General features: G+C 41.6%; 1 protein-coding gene across 1 annotated transcript in view; it reads right to left on the reverse strand.

Annotated features, from left to right (window-relative positions):
• The window catches only part of necab3 (N-terminal EF-hand calcium binding protein 3), a 37,015-nt gene extending 16,779 nt beyond the window's left edge, over nt 1-20,236 (reverse strand). Inside the window, exons 1-6 of the mRNA XM_076740935.1 lie at nt 19,911-20,236; nt 13,694-13,718; nt 5,251-5,359; nt 3,469-3,494; nt 1,670-1,767; nt 1-61 (exon numbers count right to left, since the gene is read on the reverse strand). The exon at nt 1-61 is cut by the window's left edge and continues 76 nt beyond it. Of these exons, the coding sequence (XP_076597050.1) occupies nt 1-61; nt 1,670-1,767; nt 3,469-3,494; nt 5,251-5,359; nt 13,694-13,718; nt 19,911-20,048 (457 nt within the window). The 5' untranslated portion in view covers nt 20,049-20,236. The remainder of the gene's footprint in view (nt 62-1,669; nt 1,768-3,468; nt 3,495-5,250; nt 5,360-13,693; nt 13,719-19,910) is intronic.
• Between the last annotated feature and the right edge of the window lie 36 nt (nt 20,237-20,272).

Raw genomic sequence — 20,272 nt, forward strand, 5'->3', positions numbered from 1 at the left:
ACGTCTCTCTTAGCATGAACCTGGTGACAAACTGGCCCAACACACTGGAACCCTGGTACTCCTGAGAAGATAGAGAGGGACGGACCAAAGAGATGGAAAGACGGATGATTTGATTACTTCTCCAAAACAACTATAGGTGAATGTGTGACAAATGCAATTAAACGGGCTGATTAATTCACTGAACACATGCATTATTCAGTGCTGCGTATCCAAATTCCAAGGTACAGCAACTTAAATAGGAGACATAATTGCTGCTCGAGTCCCCAAACACAAACGTCATTACGTGTTCTCAGAGGGGTCTTATTCATGCAATGTGCTAATGAAGTAACAGTGCAGCAGCTCTTTGTCAAACCTTAAAATGACAAGCAGCCTCAACTGAAAATGCATCTTGGGATTAGCAGTCCAGAGCACTCTGTGACAGACCACAGCTGCTAACTAGCAATTGCACAATCCTCTATGGATTTCCCCACACCGACAGAGGTAGAAGAGAGGAGCAAGGTGATCTAATTAAGACAGGAGGCATAATTATTCAGCACACATCTCCTCTCCTCTTCTCATTTAATAAGCATCGCTGTTGTCTCTTACATTTCAAATCCCTGATTCAAGGTACTTACCTCAAGAAGAGTGGAGGCGATTTTGTAATGTTTTGACAACTGCTATTAAATAATGTAGCCTATTGCACGGGGAGCAAAATGTTAGTCTTTACAATACGGCCGCACATTAAACTTTGGGGGTTTTGTAAAACACACTGGGACAGGCCAATCAAGTGATAGTTTTCTGCAGTATATAGTTGCATGATTTAAATTAATAGATCAAAATACAGAAGTGACATTTTGCTGAATATCTCACAATCTGGACTGACTGAAGTGAAAAATAATCCAGTCAATTTTAAAGGAATACTTAGACATTTTGGAGGATGCACTTCTGAGAAGACACCACTGCTGTAACTGTACCGCAAATATGAGGTTACCACCGACAGCCTGTTAGTTTAGCTTAGCACAAACAGCGCAAACAGGGGGAAACAGCTAGCCTGGTTCTGTTCAAACCGAAAAAAAAAAATGTAATGCAACAAACAAAATGAACTAGTGAGCTTTTGTTGAGAGGCAGATTTTGTTGCCAGTGGAAGGAGCCAGGTCAGCGTTTTTCCTGAGCTCACGGTAACAAAACAAGAGTTGTGTCAATGTCTTTGTGTAAGGAAGTGAGTAAGCATATTTCCCACAATGTCAAACCACTCCTTTATAATCAAACATAATGGTAAGTAATGGAAATGTGTGGCAGAAGTGTTTTTTTTTTTAATTCCTCTTTCGTTAAGTCATCAGTTTTGGGAGACTTTTTGCAGCATTGGCTCCATCTTCTGCATCCTAGTGCTCCCTCTCACAGCTAAATCAAGCGTAGGTCTTGTTGTAGCACAAACTCCTGACTTTGTGTGAGTGTAAATTTGAACTTGTATTTGCTGTACAACCACTAGAAAGGGTGGTTCCCAGAATGCAGGATCTGGTCTAGTGCCCTTACCACGCATTATAGACAAGTTTGTGTGTGCGTGTGTGTGTGTGTGTGTCTGTCTGTGTAGGTGTGTGTGCACGTGTGTAGGTGTGTGTGCGTGTGTGTAGGTTTGGAACACTACTTGTCTCCACTCTTCACTAGTCTCTTCACATGAAACTAAACTTACCTCTTTAGTTTTATCCATCGCCTTTAAAATAGCGATGTTCAGGCTCTCCAGAGCTGAAAGCACATTGAGATACTCCCCCAGGTGTTGAGAAAAATAATCTAAAAAGGAAATAGGAAACAAGCTGTCATTGTCATTGCAATGTCAGAACAATTAAGAGTTTATTTTGAATCCTGAAAGTTGGAGACAAACCAATAAAAATGGGTAGAAATATCTACGATTTGTTTTATGGAAGTCGAGTTGGAAGTGTTTGATGCTCACATGAGTCAATGACAGTCAATGATCACAATGTCACGACACTGATAGTGTGTTGTTTCAATCAGCATTTTAATCACATAGCGTTATAACAGCATTCACACCTGTGTGGCTGGTGGAAAGAAAAAAAATTATGTGTCAAATGGCCAGATGATGAGCAAACTCCTAGACAAAATTACAGAAAACTGAGAAAAGGATTTATTTAAATGAATCAAAGTAAAGTGTGTGGAAAGTTCCTCATGCCATTTATAAAAGTAAAGCAGAGAAAGACTTAAAGTTTAATTAGTTCTTAGTTCTTAATTAAAATAAACCAAAGAGTGGCCTCAATTTGACACACAGCAGTACCCTGAACCCCCCCCCCCCCCCCCCCCCGCTTAAAATCAGTGATGTTATCCACCTGAATTAAATGCCGCTCAGAGCACAAACAAAGACAACAACGAGTCAGTGAACTAAATCTGAGACAAGCACAACATTCTGTCATGGAAGACAGTCGACTTCTCTTGACGTCAGATGGAAAAGATGCCATTCCCATTCAATAAATTATGCACAAGTTTTATTCTGGGTGCTACTGGTATTTACAGGTCTCTGCCCTATTTCTTCACTTTATTCAGGCCATCTGACACACACATGCATTTTTCAGATGATCAAAAAAAAAATGGGTCAAGAAATCTGTGCTATTTTTTTCATATTTACAGATTAAAATCAGTGTTGCAGGATGGATGGTGGTGGTGCTGTAGGTTGCAGCGTTAATGATGATATTTCACCTTAAAAAAATCCAAAGAATAAAGATAATTTAGACTTTTTGGAAAATTTCCTTGTTCGCTTTCTTGTACGTCTGCACAGTAAATGTGAAGCTACCACCAGCAGTCTGGAAATGCCTGGCTCGGTCCAAAGGCAACAAAATCCTCCAACAAGAGCCTCTAAAAGCACCAGTATAGGCCTCCTCTATCAGCACTATTGAAATTCGAGAAACCGTCATCCATGCTCACTTTACGCAGTGATTGGTCAGATGTGCAGAGATGAGAAAGGAGCCAGGGTTTGAACTTCGGTCTCTTTCTTCTTTCTTTACACTACTTTCGTGATGCTTCACAACCAAATGCAACACTATGGATGGTTTCCAGAGGAGACGGAAAACGTGCGCCGTGATCTGGTCTGAGACGGCCGGCTCTCACCCTGCCTTCGCGTGTGGGGGAAGCTAAGAACATGTTTGCCTTCCAACATAGTTGGACAACACGTTGTACAAATTAACTCTTTTCTCGTGAACTGTACTAAAAGTGAAGTGTAAAAACAACATCGTAAAAGCTGTTTCCATCTGCTCCCAGTCTCTATGCTAAGCTAACTGTCTCCTAACTGTTGCTGTATATTTAACAGACAGTAGGAGAGCAGTGTCGCTCTTCTTATCTGTTTTCTGTGCAACAAGCCCCTTTGAAATATGGATGCACGAATGAGACAACAATCACCGATGTTGGCAAATTTTAAAGACAGCAGTTTGACATAAATTAATGTAGTGTGACGCATTTAATCAGACAAATCATTTTCCCACCAACCTGATAGCTTGTCAGTGTCCAGATTGCTGCAGGGCAGAACAGAAGAGGAGATAAATGGGGAGCGTATTGTGAAAGTTAATTAGGGAAATTCAAAGTCATGCTGCTCTTTATTTCTGCTCCATAAAATTGTGTGTCTCTGAACAATGTAGTTCATAGTCGTTAGGGGGAAGACACGCACACACATACACATACACACACACACACACACACACACATACAACACACCAGAGTTAAATGAGTAAACGTTAGTACAGCCTATTTCCTTGTCATTAACTGGAACATAAGATGGCATACAGTATTTGCTCTGCTTGGAAAATGAGTTTTGTGCACTTTGCTGAGCGTAGCTTTCTGCTAGAAATGCATACTAATGCAGCTGTAATAATGGCCTTTCTTTTTAACTTACTCCACGGATGTAAAAACATTAAAATCAATACTTCTTTGTTTATCAGTAACGGCAGAATTTATTACAATGGAGGTTAAATTGCTCTTGGTGTCACAGTCTGATTAGGGCATGAAAAGCTCCCCTGTTGCTTTAATGGCACTTTACAGGTCATTTTCACTCTAAGAGGCAGACCATCAGCAAAGCTGGTTAATAACTTGTGCTATTAGAAAGCTCACACAGCGTCTCTGGTCATTTCTTTTTTCAGTTTCATTTGTAAGTTTCCATTGTGATAGTGACAATAAGCGTCTCACGTTACAGGCTGCCATTATAAAGAGCAAAGAGATTATGAAGATTTTCTGTTTTTCAGCTTTTTCATCACCAAAGGCTGCACAGGCTGTTGTTTCAGGGGTGATATTACATAACTAACAGCAGTGTTATTTAAAACAAACATCTGTTAATTAGACATGTTAACTGCCACAATGCATGGAGCGTGGTAGGAGAGGTCTGAGGCTGCTGTGTCACATCCCAGCGTCATGTCCAAAAATCACACCGTGATGGAAAACAAGAAAAAATAAAGGCAGGGTTGTTACTGCAGCCAAACACTTTACTCACTATAATTGGTTGGGTGCAACAAAGAAAGGCAATTTAAAAACTTCAATGCATCTCAGTGTGTGTGTGTGTATGCGTGGGTTTGTTTATGTGCATTGTGAATGGCATCTTGTGAGACTAACACAATGTAAAAATCACAATGAATTCATTACTTGGCTTGCGTGCAGTACGACTTTACAGTCAGGTTGGAAAGTCTTGCTTCGCCTTCAGGCATCGCTACAATTTAAAGAGGTGTGGAGGAGAAAAGGGTTGCAAAGTGTTTCACAAATACTGATCCTGAATTTCACAATGACAACAAAGACAACGGGCTTTATTAAAAGGATGAAACTTAAACTCATGACATGAACCACATCAGGGGGGACATGGTCTTTTCCTCTGTAGCTGCACTGAGCTAAATGCTCTCTGCAGAGCAGTCATTTCAGCAGCTGCCCTCAGGCCGATTTGATTGTGGTTGTAATTTTGGGGGAGTAGGTTTTCAAGTGTAGGCCACAGTATTTTGTGTCCAAAGGAAGTGGGTAAACATTAATTCTGTCTGCATTGAGTTTGGTTGTGGTTGCAGGGCTCATTTTGACTGAAGACTTCCCTCCAGCTGTGAGGCATTTAGCCTGTTACTGATGGCTTGAAAGGAATGCATTAACCGTGTCTTTAAGCTCCAAACACTTGCTGTTTGCAGTCTCTTTTCTGCTTCTTCTCTAACAGTAAAAGGCAATGTGAAGGAATTTATACAGCACGTACTGAAATAGTAATACAAAAAGAAGTAATTTAATATAAAAAAACGAATAACAACTCACTTATTTTGTCGGCCATCTATGGAGTAGAAAAGCTCCTGTAGCTCCTCAGTAGTCAGGATTCCATCCGCAAAGTAAGCATTGAACTCCTCGAATGACAGTTTGCCATCATCTGAAACACAGGAAGTATCAGCCTACATTATTAGAGAAATAACAAATAACACTGAGGGTGGCAGTAATAAGTGTAATCTGTAAGTCATGATAATCAGCAGGAAAAACAGAATGCAGCCATTTGCAAACAAGTGTCCAGAGCCCATGTAATAATATCCTTTATCCAATCACGTGTTCACAAAGTGGTGAACCTCGCTCCATCCTTGCTTGTGAACGACTGAACCTTTCGAGGATGCTGCTTTCATTCCCAATCACGACACTATCACCCAGTCTTTTGTTGCTCCTGTCCCAACTTGTTTGAAGCTTGTTGCGGCATCAAATTCAGAATAAGGAGATATTTACAAAAATCAATGAAGTTAATGAGGTCAAACATTAAATTTACTGTCTTTGGACTGTTTTCAGTTGAGTTTGTGTCCAAAAGGATTAGTTAGTTATCACATTGTTATTTATTTATGTTTGACACAGCGTCTCAGCTTTATTGGAACAATACAAAGGGCACAAAAGCAGCAGCTTAATTTTTATCATTTAACAAGATGGAACCAGAGAATGTTTGCCATTTTTTTCTGGGTTTAAACAAGTAATCTGCTATCAGAATTGTTCATTTTCAATTTTCTGGCACATCGTTTCAGGACTAGTTTCATAGCTGGAATTGGTGGCATGCACTAAAACACTATTATCTCAACTTTCTATATATAATATAAATATAAACCCGTGAAAAACTCTGAAAGTCGTAATTACTAATTACAGCAGAAACTGTGCAGAAATATTAAACAAAGGAAAACTTTAAAATAGAAGAAGCCACATATTGTCACCAGACTGTAATTTTCTGTTTCTCCTCGGACGAGTAAACTCTGAGCACAGCTTGTTTTGACAGACAATGCACAGAAAAAATCAATAACAGCAAATAAATAGCTTGCTTGTCCTCTGTGAGAAGCGCTCGTTCGTGAGCCTACTATCAATCTGTCTACTGGCACGGATTACATAGATCAGTCAGCAGTTAGCCTGCCAGAGAGAAACTGCTAGATGTTTTAATCCCACTAAAAGAGGCCTGAGTAACAGATAGACTTCAGTCTGTGGAGGACATATCTGAGCCACGACAGACACTCAGGCAGTCAGAAGTATATGGGAGCGAGTTGGGCATTCAGTCAGTCAATCTGAACAAAAGGCAGACCAGAATGGTTGGAGTGTTAGAATTTAGCCAAGATGGCGTACAGACAAACGAGTATGACTGTGAAGTATTTGTTGAATCAGGCGAACAGACTGATTTTGTCATAAAGGGTCGCACAGCTACTGAGACGAACAAAAGCCAGCCAGACATGTCTTCACTGCGCCCATAAAGGAAGCGTCACCACTCACTTTACTTGGCTCTCAGTTCTAAATTGAGCGCAGGATGACTGTTGGCTTCACATCCTCATTGAGTAATCTGGCAAATAATGACCCCGTCCACACAAAGACAAGGTAAAATGAGAGCAGTTTAATATGCCACGGAGTTCCAGTTGGCTGACTCAGCAAAGCCGAAAACTCAAGGGCAAGCTCAACGACCATCTGTTCAGCTGGAGCCTCCCTGACACCGCTCATCATTACCTCTGACCAGAATGCGTAATGTGCTGGCTGAGACGAAGCATCGCCTTCGCCGCTTTGGCCTACTTTTCTCCCCCCATTCTCTATATGATATTTCCTCCTCCAAACTTGCAGCAGGGCTTTAAAAGTCGTTCATGATTTAAAAGAAATAACTTTTTCCCACTTTGGCTCAGTGTCTGTTCATCTGCCAGAGATTCAAAGTTAACCACTGAAAGAACTGTCGCACCACAGAAACCAAGTTAAAGCATGTAAACTGTGTTGTATCTGTGCTGTAAAGCAGTTCATCAGCATCTCACACCACCTTTTTGAAATCTATCATTGCTCACAGGCATGCAGACTCCCTTGTATGAAATCCTTTGGATCGACGGTTATGCACTTTCATTGCTTAAGGAGCGGAGACGTGTTTCGTATGTTCGAGGCACTGAGGGTCATTTTTTGGTTTCTAGTTTTAAGACAGTGATCGTGCATGTTGGTGCACAGACTGAAATGGCCTGCAGCATGAGGAGAACATTATGTTAATTCTTCAAGCGAAGGCCATCCTGTTAGTGTGGCTGCATCTTTTTCATGAAAACGAAAGAGTCCACATATTTGAAGCGAGGCTCAATAAAACTCTGTGCTAAATGTTCTTCGCTTAAACTGCTTACTGGAAAAAAAAATGTCTTTCTAATAAGCACTAAAAGCCCAATAAGCATGGTTAAAGACTGCTGTGCTCTCCAGGCTCCACAGCTTCAACGAAACTAACAAGCACCAGCAGCTTGTTCTATATTTCTACCAATCAGAAGACGACGGCTGACTGCAGTGATTATTGATCGCAATTCAACGTACTGCAATGAAACTACAGAGCTGCTCATTCTAAGCAAATCAAATACAGCAAAATCTATGCCTTTTATACATATCTTATGCAAGATTTACAGTATAAATATCATCTGTGGTTAGTTTATGGATCCAAGACTGCAGATGTGTTTTTCCTCCCCTCACAGTGTCATACTGTCGTACTGGAAGTTTTCTTATATTTGGGGTGTCACTCAGGCAGCAGTTATCCTCAGAAGTGACACTCTTGATAATTTGTTTGATGGACTGATGATGACTGCTGGCGGTCTCTCGTATTTGCTTTGACAGTTCTGGGTTAAATGTCTTCTTCCTGAAAGAGGATGACCACAACAAATACACAAGTCTCAATGTCTTTAACTTCCTCTGTTACAGTGGGTGGGTCAGTTTGAGTGGAGCTAAGTCCTGAAAATGCAGATCTGTGCATTTACATTAAAGCAACATGAGCAAATATTGAATTCCTAACAGATTTGTTTCCACATACAGTGTAAATTTACCCTAAATCACCTTTAGAAATAACGAGCTGCATGTGATGTTCACCTGATCTGTGCCACGTATGCAAAAAAATGCACAATGGCACATTTTAACTGCTAAATTTCCCTGAGAGGTCTAGTGAATATTGTATCTGACAGTATATCAGTCTCACATACATTAAATGCCAAACAGCAATGCTGCTTCGCATCTCACCCAGGTCCTCAAGGGATGATGTCGACAGACGGTATCAAGAAGCGAGGAAGAGAAGAAGATCCTCAGTCAGGTGGAGGGATTATGTGTTATCTCAAGATTCATACCTGCTGGCCTCCTCTCGATCTCAACTGAAGAGTCCTCCCTTTTATCACACGCAGCTCTTTTGATGATGATGTGAGGGTGAGATGGGAGGATGCAGGGGTTAACGTAACACTCATTTGCCATACGGGACATCCTTGTCCAGTCAAGCATCATTCTGAGGTGATGTTCATGATTTATGATGTGCTACACAGCTGTATAATTTATCACTGGGCCTGCATTGCTTGTGCTGTTCAGCAGTGATTTATTGTCTTACAGCAGAGTTTCTCAACTTTTGGGTCAGGACCTCTTGGAAGAAAAGTGGGAGGGAAGGGAAATGCCAAGAATTGATGTATTAGAAAAATTGGTACCTGCTGACCCGAACAGTTCATAAACTTGCTGTCTCCTTTAGAGCTTGCAGACGTATGGACTGCTACACTGCTCTAACTGTATTTCTCTATATTGCTACCTTTATTTTTTTAATCTCCTCATGTCCTGCCGCAGAATCCAAACTGTGTGGTGTTCATTTTACCTTAAATCAACCCATGTAACAACTGTTAAATCAGCATTTTTCTCACCTTTTGAAATGTCTAAAATGCACTCAGTCATCTCGCCACAGACCAGTGTCGTTTAATTAAATAATGTCTGAATTAAAATGCCATTGACTTTCATTGGCACTACATCATCTTACAGTCCTATCAGAGCAGCCTCAGTATCCAGTTACTAAACAGATTCCCAAATGCCAGCTGATGCCTTTAAATGAATAAATCATTCATGCATGGCCCACTGACACAGGAGGAACACACATGGGTTCTCCATGCAGAACACAGACTCCAGAAACACTCAGAAGGTATACATTATATATATTATGAAGACAATGTATGAAGCATTGCATCTTTATTTATTATTCCTGGAACATTTTCAGAGCACTAAATAGTTTCCTTGAGTTGATGGATGAACTCTGCAGAATCAGACCTGGTCTTACAGAGAGCACGAGCTCATTAACGTTTACATTTGTTCACTTAAAGTGGGACTGTATGTTTTTTATGTCATATAGTGCCACAATGTGCATTTTAAAAGTGTTTTGTTTGTATGTTCAGTAATTTCATTAGTCAAGAAAAAGAAAAACAAAACACAAAAGCCATACATCCCACCTGGGCAACAGGGTAGAATCACAAGCAATACAGGGTTCATGAGGCCCAGCTACAGAATTCATCACGTAAGCAATTCATCCATACAGCTGTTTCATTTGGAAACAATAAACCGGCAGTGTGTAGATGTGGTAGAGAATATTCTCAGCACATCTATCTGTATGATATCCCACTTTAAACTGGATCAAAATCTAAACAGTTAACGCCTTCATACAGTACTTTGCCCCACAGGAAATTCCATTATTACAGCAAAAGACAGAAATCATAAATCATAATGTGGGTTGAGTCAAGAACAATATGCATAAATTGCTCTTTTGATACCGAGCCCTAAAAATCACTCAGAGGCTGGTGAAAGTGAGCTGATTCTTCAACACAGCAGGACCCAGACATATGAGCCCTATGCTCCTTTACTGTTTAAAAAAAACAAAAAAACAAAGCTGAGTCGTCTAAACAAAGTGCTCAGAGGATCAGAGTAAACAAGAACCAAATGAGCAAGTGAGAAAGTCCTGCAAAGTGGGGCACAAAGTAGGCCGCACTCTTATCTCTCCAAAGGTTAGTCCCATTGCAGCCTCTCCAAAGTGGTTTATAAATTCCCATGAATGCATCACAGCTTCAAAAGCAACTAGCATTACTAAGAGAGCCGGGTCCTGTTTCTTCGTGGTAAACTCCCATGTACTACTGTATAAACCAAACCAATGCTGGTATTCTTAGCATCAGTGCTCTACTTCGTATGTGTTCCACCAGGCCATCTGTGAGGGAATTTGTGATATAAGCTGCCTTTTAGCTTCCATATCCTGATTTAAGCCTGTACGCTGCTTTTAGATCGCATGTCCTCCTCCCTCTCGATTCTCCACCTCGCTAATCGTGTGAAGCCCACTGGTCTTTTCCTCCACATTGGAGCGAATGTCAAGCAAGACGCTGACGATGTTCATTAAAAGCTGTCACGCGGAAAGCGTGCTCTGTAATCTATGGGAAATCTGGATATGTGGATAAAGACGATAAACATTTTCCAGCTACTTTGAAGTTTAGTTTTGCATTGATTTGGATGGCAGTTTATAAGCTGAACTTTAAAGTGGCTTATATATAAATTTCAAACGAGAGTGCTGATCTGTGACCATTTGCCCAATTAGGTAGTGACACGGTTGGGGTTATGAAGACAGCTAATTATCCTCAGGATTTCATGCACAGGGGTAATAGTCAGTCTTAAACCATTAAATGCTTGGTACAAAATGTCAGGGAACACAAAACTGTTTACAGTTTTATCTTTGACAAAACTATTCCAACTCCAAGTCCTATAAGTAACTTTATTGACTGTAGTCAAGTCATTTTTACTTACGCAGCCAAAATAATCACAAATTTGCTTTAAAGGACTTTACAATCTGTGCGGCCCACTACCCTCTCTACCCACAATCCCTCAGTAGCTCAAAGATCTCTGTAATACAGTTCAAAGCTATGGAAAAAGCCGGTCAGTGAGTCTTGAAAACTGCAATTTCCATGGTCAAGAATGGACTTTCAAGCCAGTACTTATTAATCTTTTTGTCCACTTGAAGTCACTAACTTTGTCTGTGTGCTTTGTTCTGCTGGACAGGTGGCAAAAACAGCTGAAAGACACTGAAACGCTGAAGTGGAATTCAAAGTCCTGCGAAAAGTCAGGCTACGAGCGACCCCTTTAGGTAGTAATTTGACCTATTGTTAACATTAAATATTGTTAGATTTTACATTTTCTGCAGATCTGTCTCCATGGCAAGTGAACAAATTCCATGTGCTGATGAAGGCCATGCAATAAAGTTGAGTTTATTTTGTTGTACTACTCCCACTAGCTCATATCTTTCTGCACCCATGATTCAATAACAGGAACATATGAGACACTTCTAACGCTGTGCAGTCTGCCCAGTACATTATTAAATCTGGCTGCAAACAAAATTTAAATAAAATACGGGTTTATCATTCAAGAAATTCTACTTGTGAAGACCACATCTTTATTTTGCTGATATCACATACACAGTCTAATCCCAGTGGTGTTTATTACTGACAGATAAGGAGCAGCGAATGTGGCGCAATGTATTTTCTTTGTGCTTTCCTTTTATATTAACACCCCTCCTTCCTCCTCTCACCGCCACCCTTTCTACACAACCGGTTCAGTGATGGCAGCCTTCTCAACCGAGCTCATTAGCATAAAAATCTAACAGTGAATATATTTGGCCAGAAGCCACAGAACAATTCACCACGCACAAGACTCGTCAACGCGAAGGTTAAGAGCCGTTGATGTTGATTAAATGCAACAATTCCCCATTGATGTCCACTCTTTGTTGATTTGCTTTGGCACCTTGTTTCATCTGTTGTTAGACAGAAATGAATATCTTTACATTCTTAGCGACAGCACCAGCAGAGGCAAGGACGACAGTTCTTATGAAAGAAAGAACACACACACACACACACACACACACACACACACACACACACACACACACACGCAGCCTCCAGCTGAATGGAACAAGTTCAGTCACCTTTCCTTGGTCTTGCTTCAATTCTACAGTGAAGACAATCACTCAAGTAAAGCTAGATGAGACAGATGGAGGAAAAACTGGTACAACAAAAAAGTAATTTCATCGCAATGTAACTCCTGGATTGAGTTTAGCATCTCGGACTGATGATATGTAGCAGTGTATGAGTGTCCAGGGGGTATTGAGAGAAACAACAAAGCTGTTTGATCCCCTGCAATGTTTCTATTGTTTGATCGGCACAACTTACAAACCTGCAGTGACCCTCAGGCCCCGATACACTGGGCAGTAAGAGCCATCTGTCAGGGCCATTGCACACCACACAGTGCAAGATGGGACTAATGAAATTTTGTTTGCAATGTTTTGGCAAACCACGTTAGATTATGCAGCGAGTGCCTGGACATTGTTAATGTATTATTCAAAGATGTGCAGTATGTCATTTCTGCCACTATGGGTCTCTCAAAAAAAGTCGCAATTTGATGGCGTCGTGAAGGAGTGTGGGATCATGGGAGTTGATGTCTTCATTGCGCACTGAAAAATACACATGGGCGAGGTAATGCAAGTTTTATTCACTATTAGTCACATTCGCCGACTTCCTTCCTCACTCTCTCACCTGGTGTTTCCTGTGTCGCCATTGACGGGCGACCAAATGAAACACACCCTTACCTTGAACACCCATCAAGTCGTTTTTAGACATTTTAATGTGGAAATGTTACATATTGTCATTTAACATAGCTGTAAACCATCCATGATACATGCATGCCTGTGTAGTACTCTACGAGTGCATGTGGGCATTCTGTGCCATTTTCTGATTGGTCCTAAATTTCTGTCACTATCAGAATTGCGACAGCTTTAGTTGCTAAAGCTCTAAATTGGCCACATGTGGATGTGACTTCTTACTTCTGACCAAAGATGTCGGTCACACTTGTCTGCTTTTGTCTCGGTCAGCCAAAAATTGCAATCCATGGATGCCATTTGTCACACTTACCTGAACATTAGCAGTGGCCACTCATGAACTTAAGCAAAATGTGTGAAATTACTGAAATGCATGCTTACAAAAGCAAGCTCGGGTGCATACATTTCTGAGCATGAGGAGCATTCTCAAACCTAGCTTAGCCTGCTTACACTTGTTAATAAAGCCATATTAACAGCAATTCACTGCTAGAAAAAGGATCTTGGCTCGGGCTGAGTTAACATGACTCATATTCATTTGTAGACAGCGCCAAGTCATCTGTTTCGACACTGACAGAGAGGTGCTTCATTTTGTGTGACACATTCTTCCAGTCATGGCTGTAATCCAGAATCTTAGCATCATTTTAATTGGGTGGAGAAACTTGTCGGAGCGTGACGAGGAAAGCAGCTTCACTTGACGAGCCATTCATGCAAATCCTTCATTTCTCCGCCCAGATTGTCTGAGGCGTAATAACAAGTGGAAGAATGTGGGGAAACAACAAGCACGCATTGTGACAAATTATTCATCACTGAACATGTTATGAACTGTTTACTCACCGTTTTTGTCTGCTCGGCGGAAAATCTGAGAAAAAGCAGAGAAGGGGGGGAGAGATGGTTATTTCCTCTAGCCAAGCATCAGTAACATGATTCCTGCAGAAGGACGTACAGATTATTAAGAATCACAAAAACACAACAGGATGATTGACGTCTGCTGCAGAGGGTTCATTTGCTCTGCTGCAAAAAACAGAAAGAGGAACAAGGACATCCACACAGGACTGCTCCAGTCTGTAGGTGTGAGTCATGTTAGGTTGAATGCCATGTCAGCTCTAAAATAGTTTTTACAATTATCTCTTCTGAAGTAAATAGTAATTTCATAAGCAGGACTGAAGGCCACTCAGTAGCAAAGAGGCTAAATAGTCATTATCTCGCAGGTGCATCCGACATGAAAAGTGCGGAGAGGAAACACTTTTCAAACCATACTTCTGCAAACCAGCTGCATATTTTAATACTGTGAGCAAGTATTCTTTGCAGTGTGAATGTACTTTTATGTTATATGCTGATTATATATGCTGATTCTGTTGAGCTGGGTATACTGTGACAATGCGACTGCTTTATTTAGCGTATGCAATGTAAGTGTAAACATCTGCTGATTATACTTTAATAAGGAAGAGCAGTTGTTGCCAAGGCACCAAATAATAGGGATCCAAATAATCAAAAGAGTAATGACCATAAGCTGAGGCTCATCAATGTTGTAGTAGTGCAGGTAGGGTAGACTGAGGCAGGAACATGAGGCCAGCTGATGTCCCTGAGCACTAATTTCACTGAACACTCCTTTTAAAAGACCGACTCCAAGCGTCAGTCACCACCAACTGCTGCTCCCAGCCAACTGTCACTGACCAGCGGCTGCAACACAACACCCACCACCCCCAGCTTCACTCATGAGTCAAGAGCACAGAAGTCACCCACTGGTTTGCAGGCTGCTGTGTTGAAATCTCGAGTTTGGCAATATGGACGTCGCCATCTTGGTTTCTTGGAACAAGGAGTGATCATAATTAGATGAGAGGGTGGAGCAGAGGAGGATTCGCATTGCTACGCATCTATGCTGTTTGGATCTGCCTGAAAGAGTGACCTGTCAATCACAAGCTAGCCCGCCCTAAAGCATAGCCTTCTTTATCGTCCATTTCCAAAATGAACATGGTGTTGTCTTGAAGAAGGTCTGAAACTAGTAATTAAGATCATAAAGTCATTAGGAAAACGTTTACTGAAGTAATAAATCAAGTCGCGTCATTTTCTCAAAAGCTTCCATACAACCAGGCTTCTTTTGCATCCAGTGGAGTTGCCCCCTGCTGGCCATTAGAGAGAATACAGGTGTAAGCCACGTCTGCATTGGCTTCAATGTCAGACCTGGAAGCTCATCCACTGTTAATGTTTTCACTGCAGAAATGTTAACATGCCATAGAAGGAAAAGCACAGGTGCAACTGATAACATTAACAATGACTGAATATCAGTGTTCCAGTTCAAGGGCTATCATGCATTCTGACTCATTTAGTGGTATACTTATATTAAAGAGTACCACCCTCAGTGTTATTAATTAATCCCATACTTTTCTGCTATGACTAAGTCAAAATGTCTGCGGTGAAAAAGGTCCACTTGAGTCATAGCTGCTGCCAGCTGCTATTTGCTGGCCAGTGGCCACTGCTGCATTGCAACCTTTGAACATACCTAAGTGTTATCTGACTGAGATAGATTCAACCGTTACTTTAACCATATCCATGTTTTGTTTGTTCTTTTGCAGTCTAATTTGTTGGCATATGTATAGAGACAACACTGAATAGTCATATTAGCCCTGGCTCCTTTCACTCTAATCCCACTGGGGGTTTCTGGTGCACTATGAGATGGTTTACAATTAGCAAGGGAGGCTGCAACACTGATGGTGGTGGTATTTGTTATGATGGCAGCTATGATGAGGATGTTTCTGAATGATTTGCAATGAAAAATCAGTTATCTTCACAAAGCTTTCGATATGGCGCATATCTGTTCAGTGAGGTCAGGTTGTGTGCATGCATAGTGCAAAGCAAAGCAAAAAAAACACGCTTTAAAGGACCTGTTGTTTCCTGCAGATGAGAAATTGACAGCGCCATCATTATTCTTCCGTTTGTATGACTGCTTCAGAGTTGGCAGGGGTTATTGTAATAATTGTCATGGAGACTTGTGGTGTGTCAGATGATGAAAAGCCTATTTTCAACAGAGGTTTAAACATTCACAACCACCAATGACAGCAAATGTATTCTGCAGCCATGCTTCAGGCCAAAGGAATATAAACTTGCTTGACACAGATCAGCTGTGAGCAACGGCAGATCGACTTGAGTTCGGATGAGCGGCCATCACTGGGAAAGCCATTTGTTAGCTGACATGAACAAGCTACAAGGCCATGCAATATGGTTTATGGTCGACCACGTGAGAGGTGTTGAGAGAGTCAACTGCAGGCAGCCTTGAAAACACGGGCTGCCTCTGGTCAACAAATTAAATTGTGGTCCTCAATTCAAGTCAGAACATCAATCGACATCTTGATTTGAAAAGACATATATGCAGAGATTTGATGGTTTGTTAATCACTCCAGTATGTTGATTTCGCTCACCAGCTTAATTTCTGAGATCTAACACTGAAGCAGGATCTGAGGACTGCACTGGGCAACCGCACAAATGAAGAGACGGTACAACCATAATCACTAAACTACTTGTCTGGACCGAAAACAAATGGTTAGGGTCCCCCTTTAATACTCATCCATCGAATTGTTCAGTTACTTTTGCACGGAACGGTGGATCAAAGTTGAAGCAGTTCTTGAAAATCAAATAGATGTTTAAAAGTGACAGTTTGTGTGAGGATTTCAACGATCACATTTACTTGTGGTTTAGATAACTGGAGTAAACTTACTCCATTATAGATCACCGTCAGCTGGAGTCCCTGTGACCCCACGAAGCACCAATAAAGCTTGAGACAGCATGTTAGTGATGGCCAAATCTATGAAAATAAGAGGATGAGAAACACTGTCCCACAAGTCTACTGTGGACAGAGATGTGTTTCAAGCAGCTACAATCCGAATTATGAAAACTAAATCTATAAATTTATCTTTGATGTCGACTTTATTTCCACCTACCCGACATGCATGGTTGAGCGTTCAGAAGCAGTTTAATAAGACTACGAAGTACGCAAATTTGTGTTTACATTTTAATTTGTTTAAGAATCTTTTTCTGTTTGCAGAACAGTTATCAACCACACGGCCAAAATGCCGCTCCTACAGGGACAAATCTTCATTAGAGATTCTGCAATGCGATGAAAACAGAAAATCTGTGATCTGTTCTCTTCTATCGATTCTACTCTTCTACCTCCTTAGTTTGTTTCCAACTAGGAAGCACTCAAGAGTGACATGCTTGTCAGCTTTGACCTACAGGGTATTAATAACAGCAGAACCTGCTCCTCGCTTTCATTTTCCATAGGTCAACAAACTCAAGGTCTGCACTTCTGCCCTCTGTCTGTCAGTGTCTGTCTCTCTGCGGCTTCAGCCCGGACTAATAACGACGATCAGGCCTTTTCAAACCACCTCACCAAACACTCGTTGCTCTATTTTTGCCTCATCTGCGTTGACTCGAAGGCGACCGTGAAGCTGCAAATTGTTGTCCCCCAACCCTCCTTATTTATTGGAGGGTTGGGCATGGATTTCCAATTCATATTCTACTTATAGGTATAACACAGTCAGGCTTGTACTGTGGCGCACAGTGCATCTTTTCCTTCCTCAGTCAGCAGTCTTTTCTCTTTCCCCTTTGGCATTGTAACCCACCTGAATAGCATATGTTTCCCCCCTTCATTGTCAGTTCAATGGAGACAAGGTACAGTGCTGGTAAACTTGTTTGTTGTTTGGTTGTGTCTTTGGGCTCTCCAGTGTCGGGAGACGATAATGCATCATTTACAGCGAGCCTAGAAAAGGTCAGACCTGCTTCCCAGAGTGCTGCTGCTCTGATGTCATGGTGGCAGGTGTTAAGACAGTGGGTTTTCTCAGCTCTGCTGACACACTGTTTCATGCAGGGCTTTGGATTTTGCATTTGAGAAAGACGAAGCTCAGGATCCTATTTTATTGAGTACATTGAACAGGCCATGTTTTTTTCTTGCTGCTTCTCTCGGTGGTTCTGATCCACTGAGACATACATTTCTTCAGCTTTTCCCAACATTTTTTTCCTTCTGTTTCCTTATATGCCTGCTCAAAAAGCAGCAAAGCCAGAGCAGCAGGAGAGAAGATGAACATCAGGAGAGGGAGGACAGAGATATGCATGAGAGAGATAAAAAAAAAAAAAAAAAATCAGAGTGCTGACGATCAAGCAAGCCTCAGAAATGCAGAACCATAGGACACACAAAACAAAAAAGCAACAACGTGGATGATAGAACCACCTCCCACCACCATCACCACAATAATTAACCGTCCCTGGCCTTTGAACAGGACATCTTTGAGGCTTTATCTCTCACTTTGGGAATGTGAGTCAATTACAGTAAATCTCTGCATCTCTATCATCCCCTACTGGCTTGTTACCATGAGAAAATAACTCAATAGTGACGTATTGATCGCTCTGTAATTGAAAGAGCAACTGTCTGTTGCATGTACGATTGGGCAGCATGTTTTTAAAATAAACTGGTACAATTATTTACAAAGAAAACACCTTTTCCATTAATTAATATCCCCATCTATTTAGTAATTCTACTGCGTCTCCCGTCGGCTATTGAAAATCAATGCGTGCCACTGCAATAATAAAGTTCATCCACCGGCATTATCTCTGAAAATCAATCACCATTGATCCGCTTTACAACTTTTACTCCAGGCACACAAAATATTCATGCTTGCTTTTAGGCTTATTAGCCGACCATTTGACTTCATTCAGCTCCCTCACTCTGTGGGAGCAATGGAAACAGCATAGCACAACAGCTCTTCTTGTTTTTATGAAAATAAAAAATCTGCCAGCTGTGAGCAATTGGGGGGGACCCACAGGCGGGGGTAAGATTTCCAATATCTGCATATTGTTCACAAAAAAATGAATGAGGTGAAAAGAGACAATAACCAGACAAGCATGGCAATCAGACCCAAGACAGCACATCCTTGTGTGGCTGTAGAGTGTTTAGCACTTCTAGATAGACACCATTATCTCCAACGCAGTCTATTTTCGGCAATTCAAACACAATTATGTTTTTGAGCAGGGAACCATCAAGCCGAGTGCGCCTGTTGGTGCGTTTGTGCTCCATCAACAGAAAAACTCAAGGCTGAAGACTAAATGTGGAGACTCTTTGGTGCTGTACCACGTTCAGGGACAGCGTGCACAGATACAGTGGCAACTCTGCAAAATGTGAGTAATGTGCCCTTATGTCGAGAGAGCTGTCTGTGTGCTGCACTAGTGCCAGAGAGGATGGAAAGCTGTCAGCTAATAAGAGCTCAGTTATGGACACAACACTGGCTTACTATCCTGAGAGAAGACAATGTGATGGGTGGATGATGACGGAGTTGTTTCTAGTGCAGTGTTACAGGTTAATCGGGCAGCAGGTGTTACTGCTTCAAGCTGCAGTTAGTGTAGAGTTCAATAGTTTTATCTATTTGCTCCATAATTTGATGAAAACATATGAGTGTGTGTGTGTGTGTGTGTGTGTGTGTGTGTGTGTGTGTGTGTGTGTGTTGTTACATAAGGCCTTTGAAAGACCAGAGGTGTGTGTGTGCAACAAAAAGAGGAGAACCCCCAGCAGCCCCTAAACCTGTCTGACTGTGAGAGCTTAATTTATCATGCAGAGGCAGCAGCTGCAGCTCTTCCTACTTTGCTCTGGCGCGCGCGCGCGCGCGCACACACACACACATACACACAAACACACACAGAGTGTATGTATCATCCTTCGGTGTGTGATGTGGTATCCTATACAAGAAAAGAACAATAATATACAATAAAACAATAACAATAAAAAAAAATCTCTTTGCACTTTTATGGAAATTTCTAGAAAGAAACAAGCAAAAGAGTCAAAATTACAGCTGTTTCTAAACAGGTGCCCTCAATAAATCATACATCTTTCCACCTTTTATGATTTCACGCAGTTTTAATGAATTTTGACTGAATTTTGACTTTTACAGTAAATATCTGAAGACACTGAAAATCATTTTAGGATTAAGACCAGGGGCATCTGTAATCATTTGGTGGATAAATACCACTTTTCGCGGTGATGTATGAGTAAAGGAGTCGATCCACTCACATCATGGAAGATAGTAAGCCCTTGTCCGGCGGTGTGAAGAGGCTGCTGTTGCTGCTGCTGCTGCTGCTGCTGAGCCCGAAGATGCTTCTGCTTGGCCGACTGCAGGCACATAGTGATCATCTCCGTGCAAGCCAGCATCTTCGAGACGAGTCGAGACACACTTTGATCGGGCGGATCGCTCAAACTGTTGGCGGGGACAGGCTGAAGTAAAGTACCGGCTGGAGTGTGGAGGAGAGGCAGGCTGCAGGTGTGACCGATAGCAAGTGACGCCAAGCAGGCGGGGACTCGGAGATGCTCTGCAACTTTGTGTTGCGCTGCTGAGCAGAGCTGCCAGCCCCTCCTGCTGGAGCCGCGCTGATTGG

This window comes from Chaetodon auriga, chromosome 2 (assembly GCF_051107435.1).
Source record: "Chaetodon auriga isolate fChaAug3 chromosome 2, fChaAug3.hap1, whole genome shotgun sequence".
NCBI lineage: Eukaryota > Metazoa > Chordata > Actinopteri > Chaetodontiformes > Chaetodontidae > Chaetodon > Chaetodon auriga.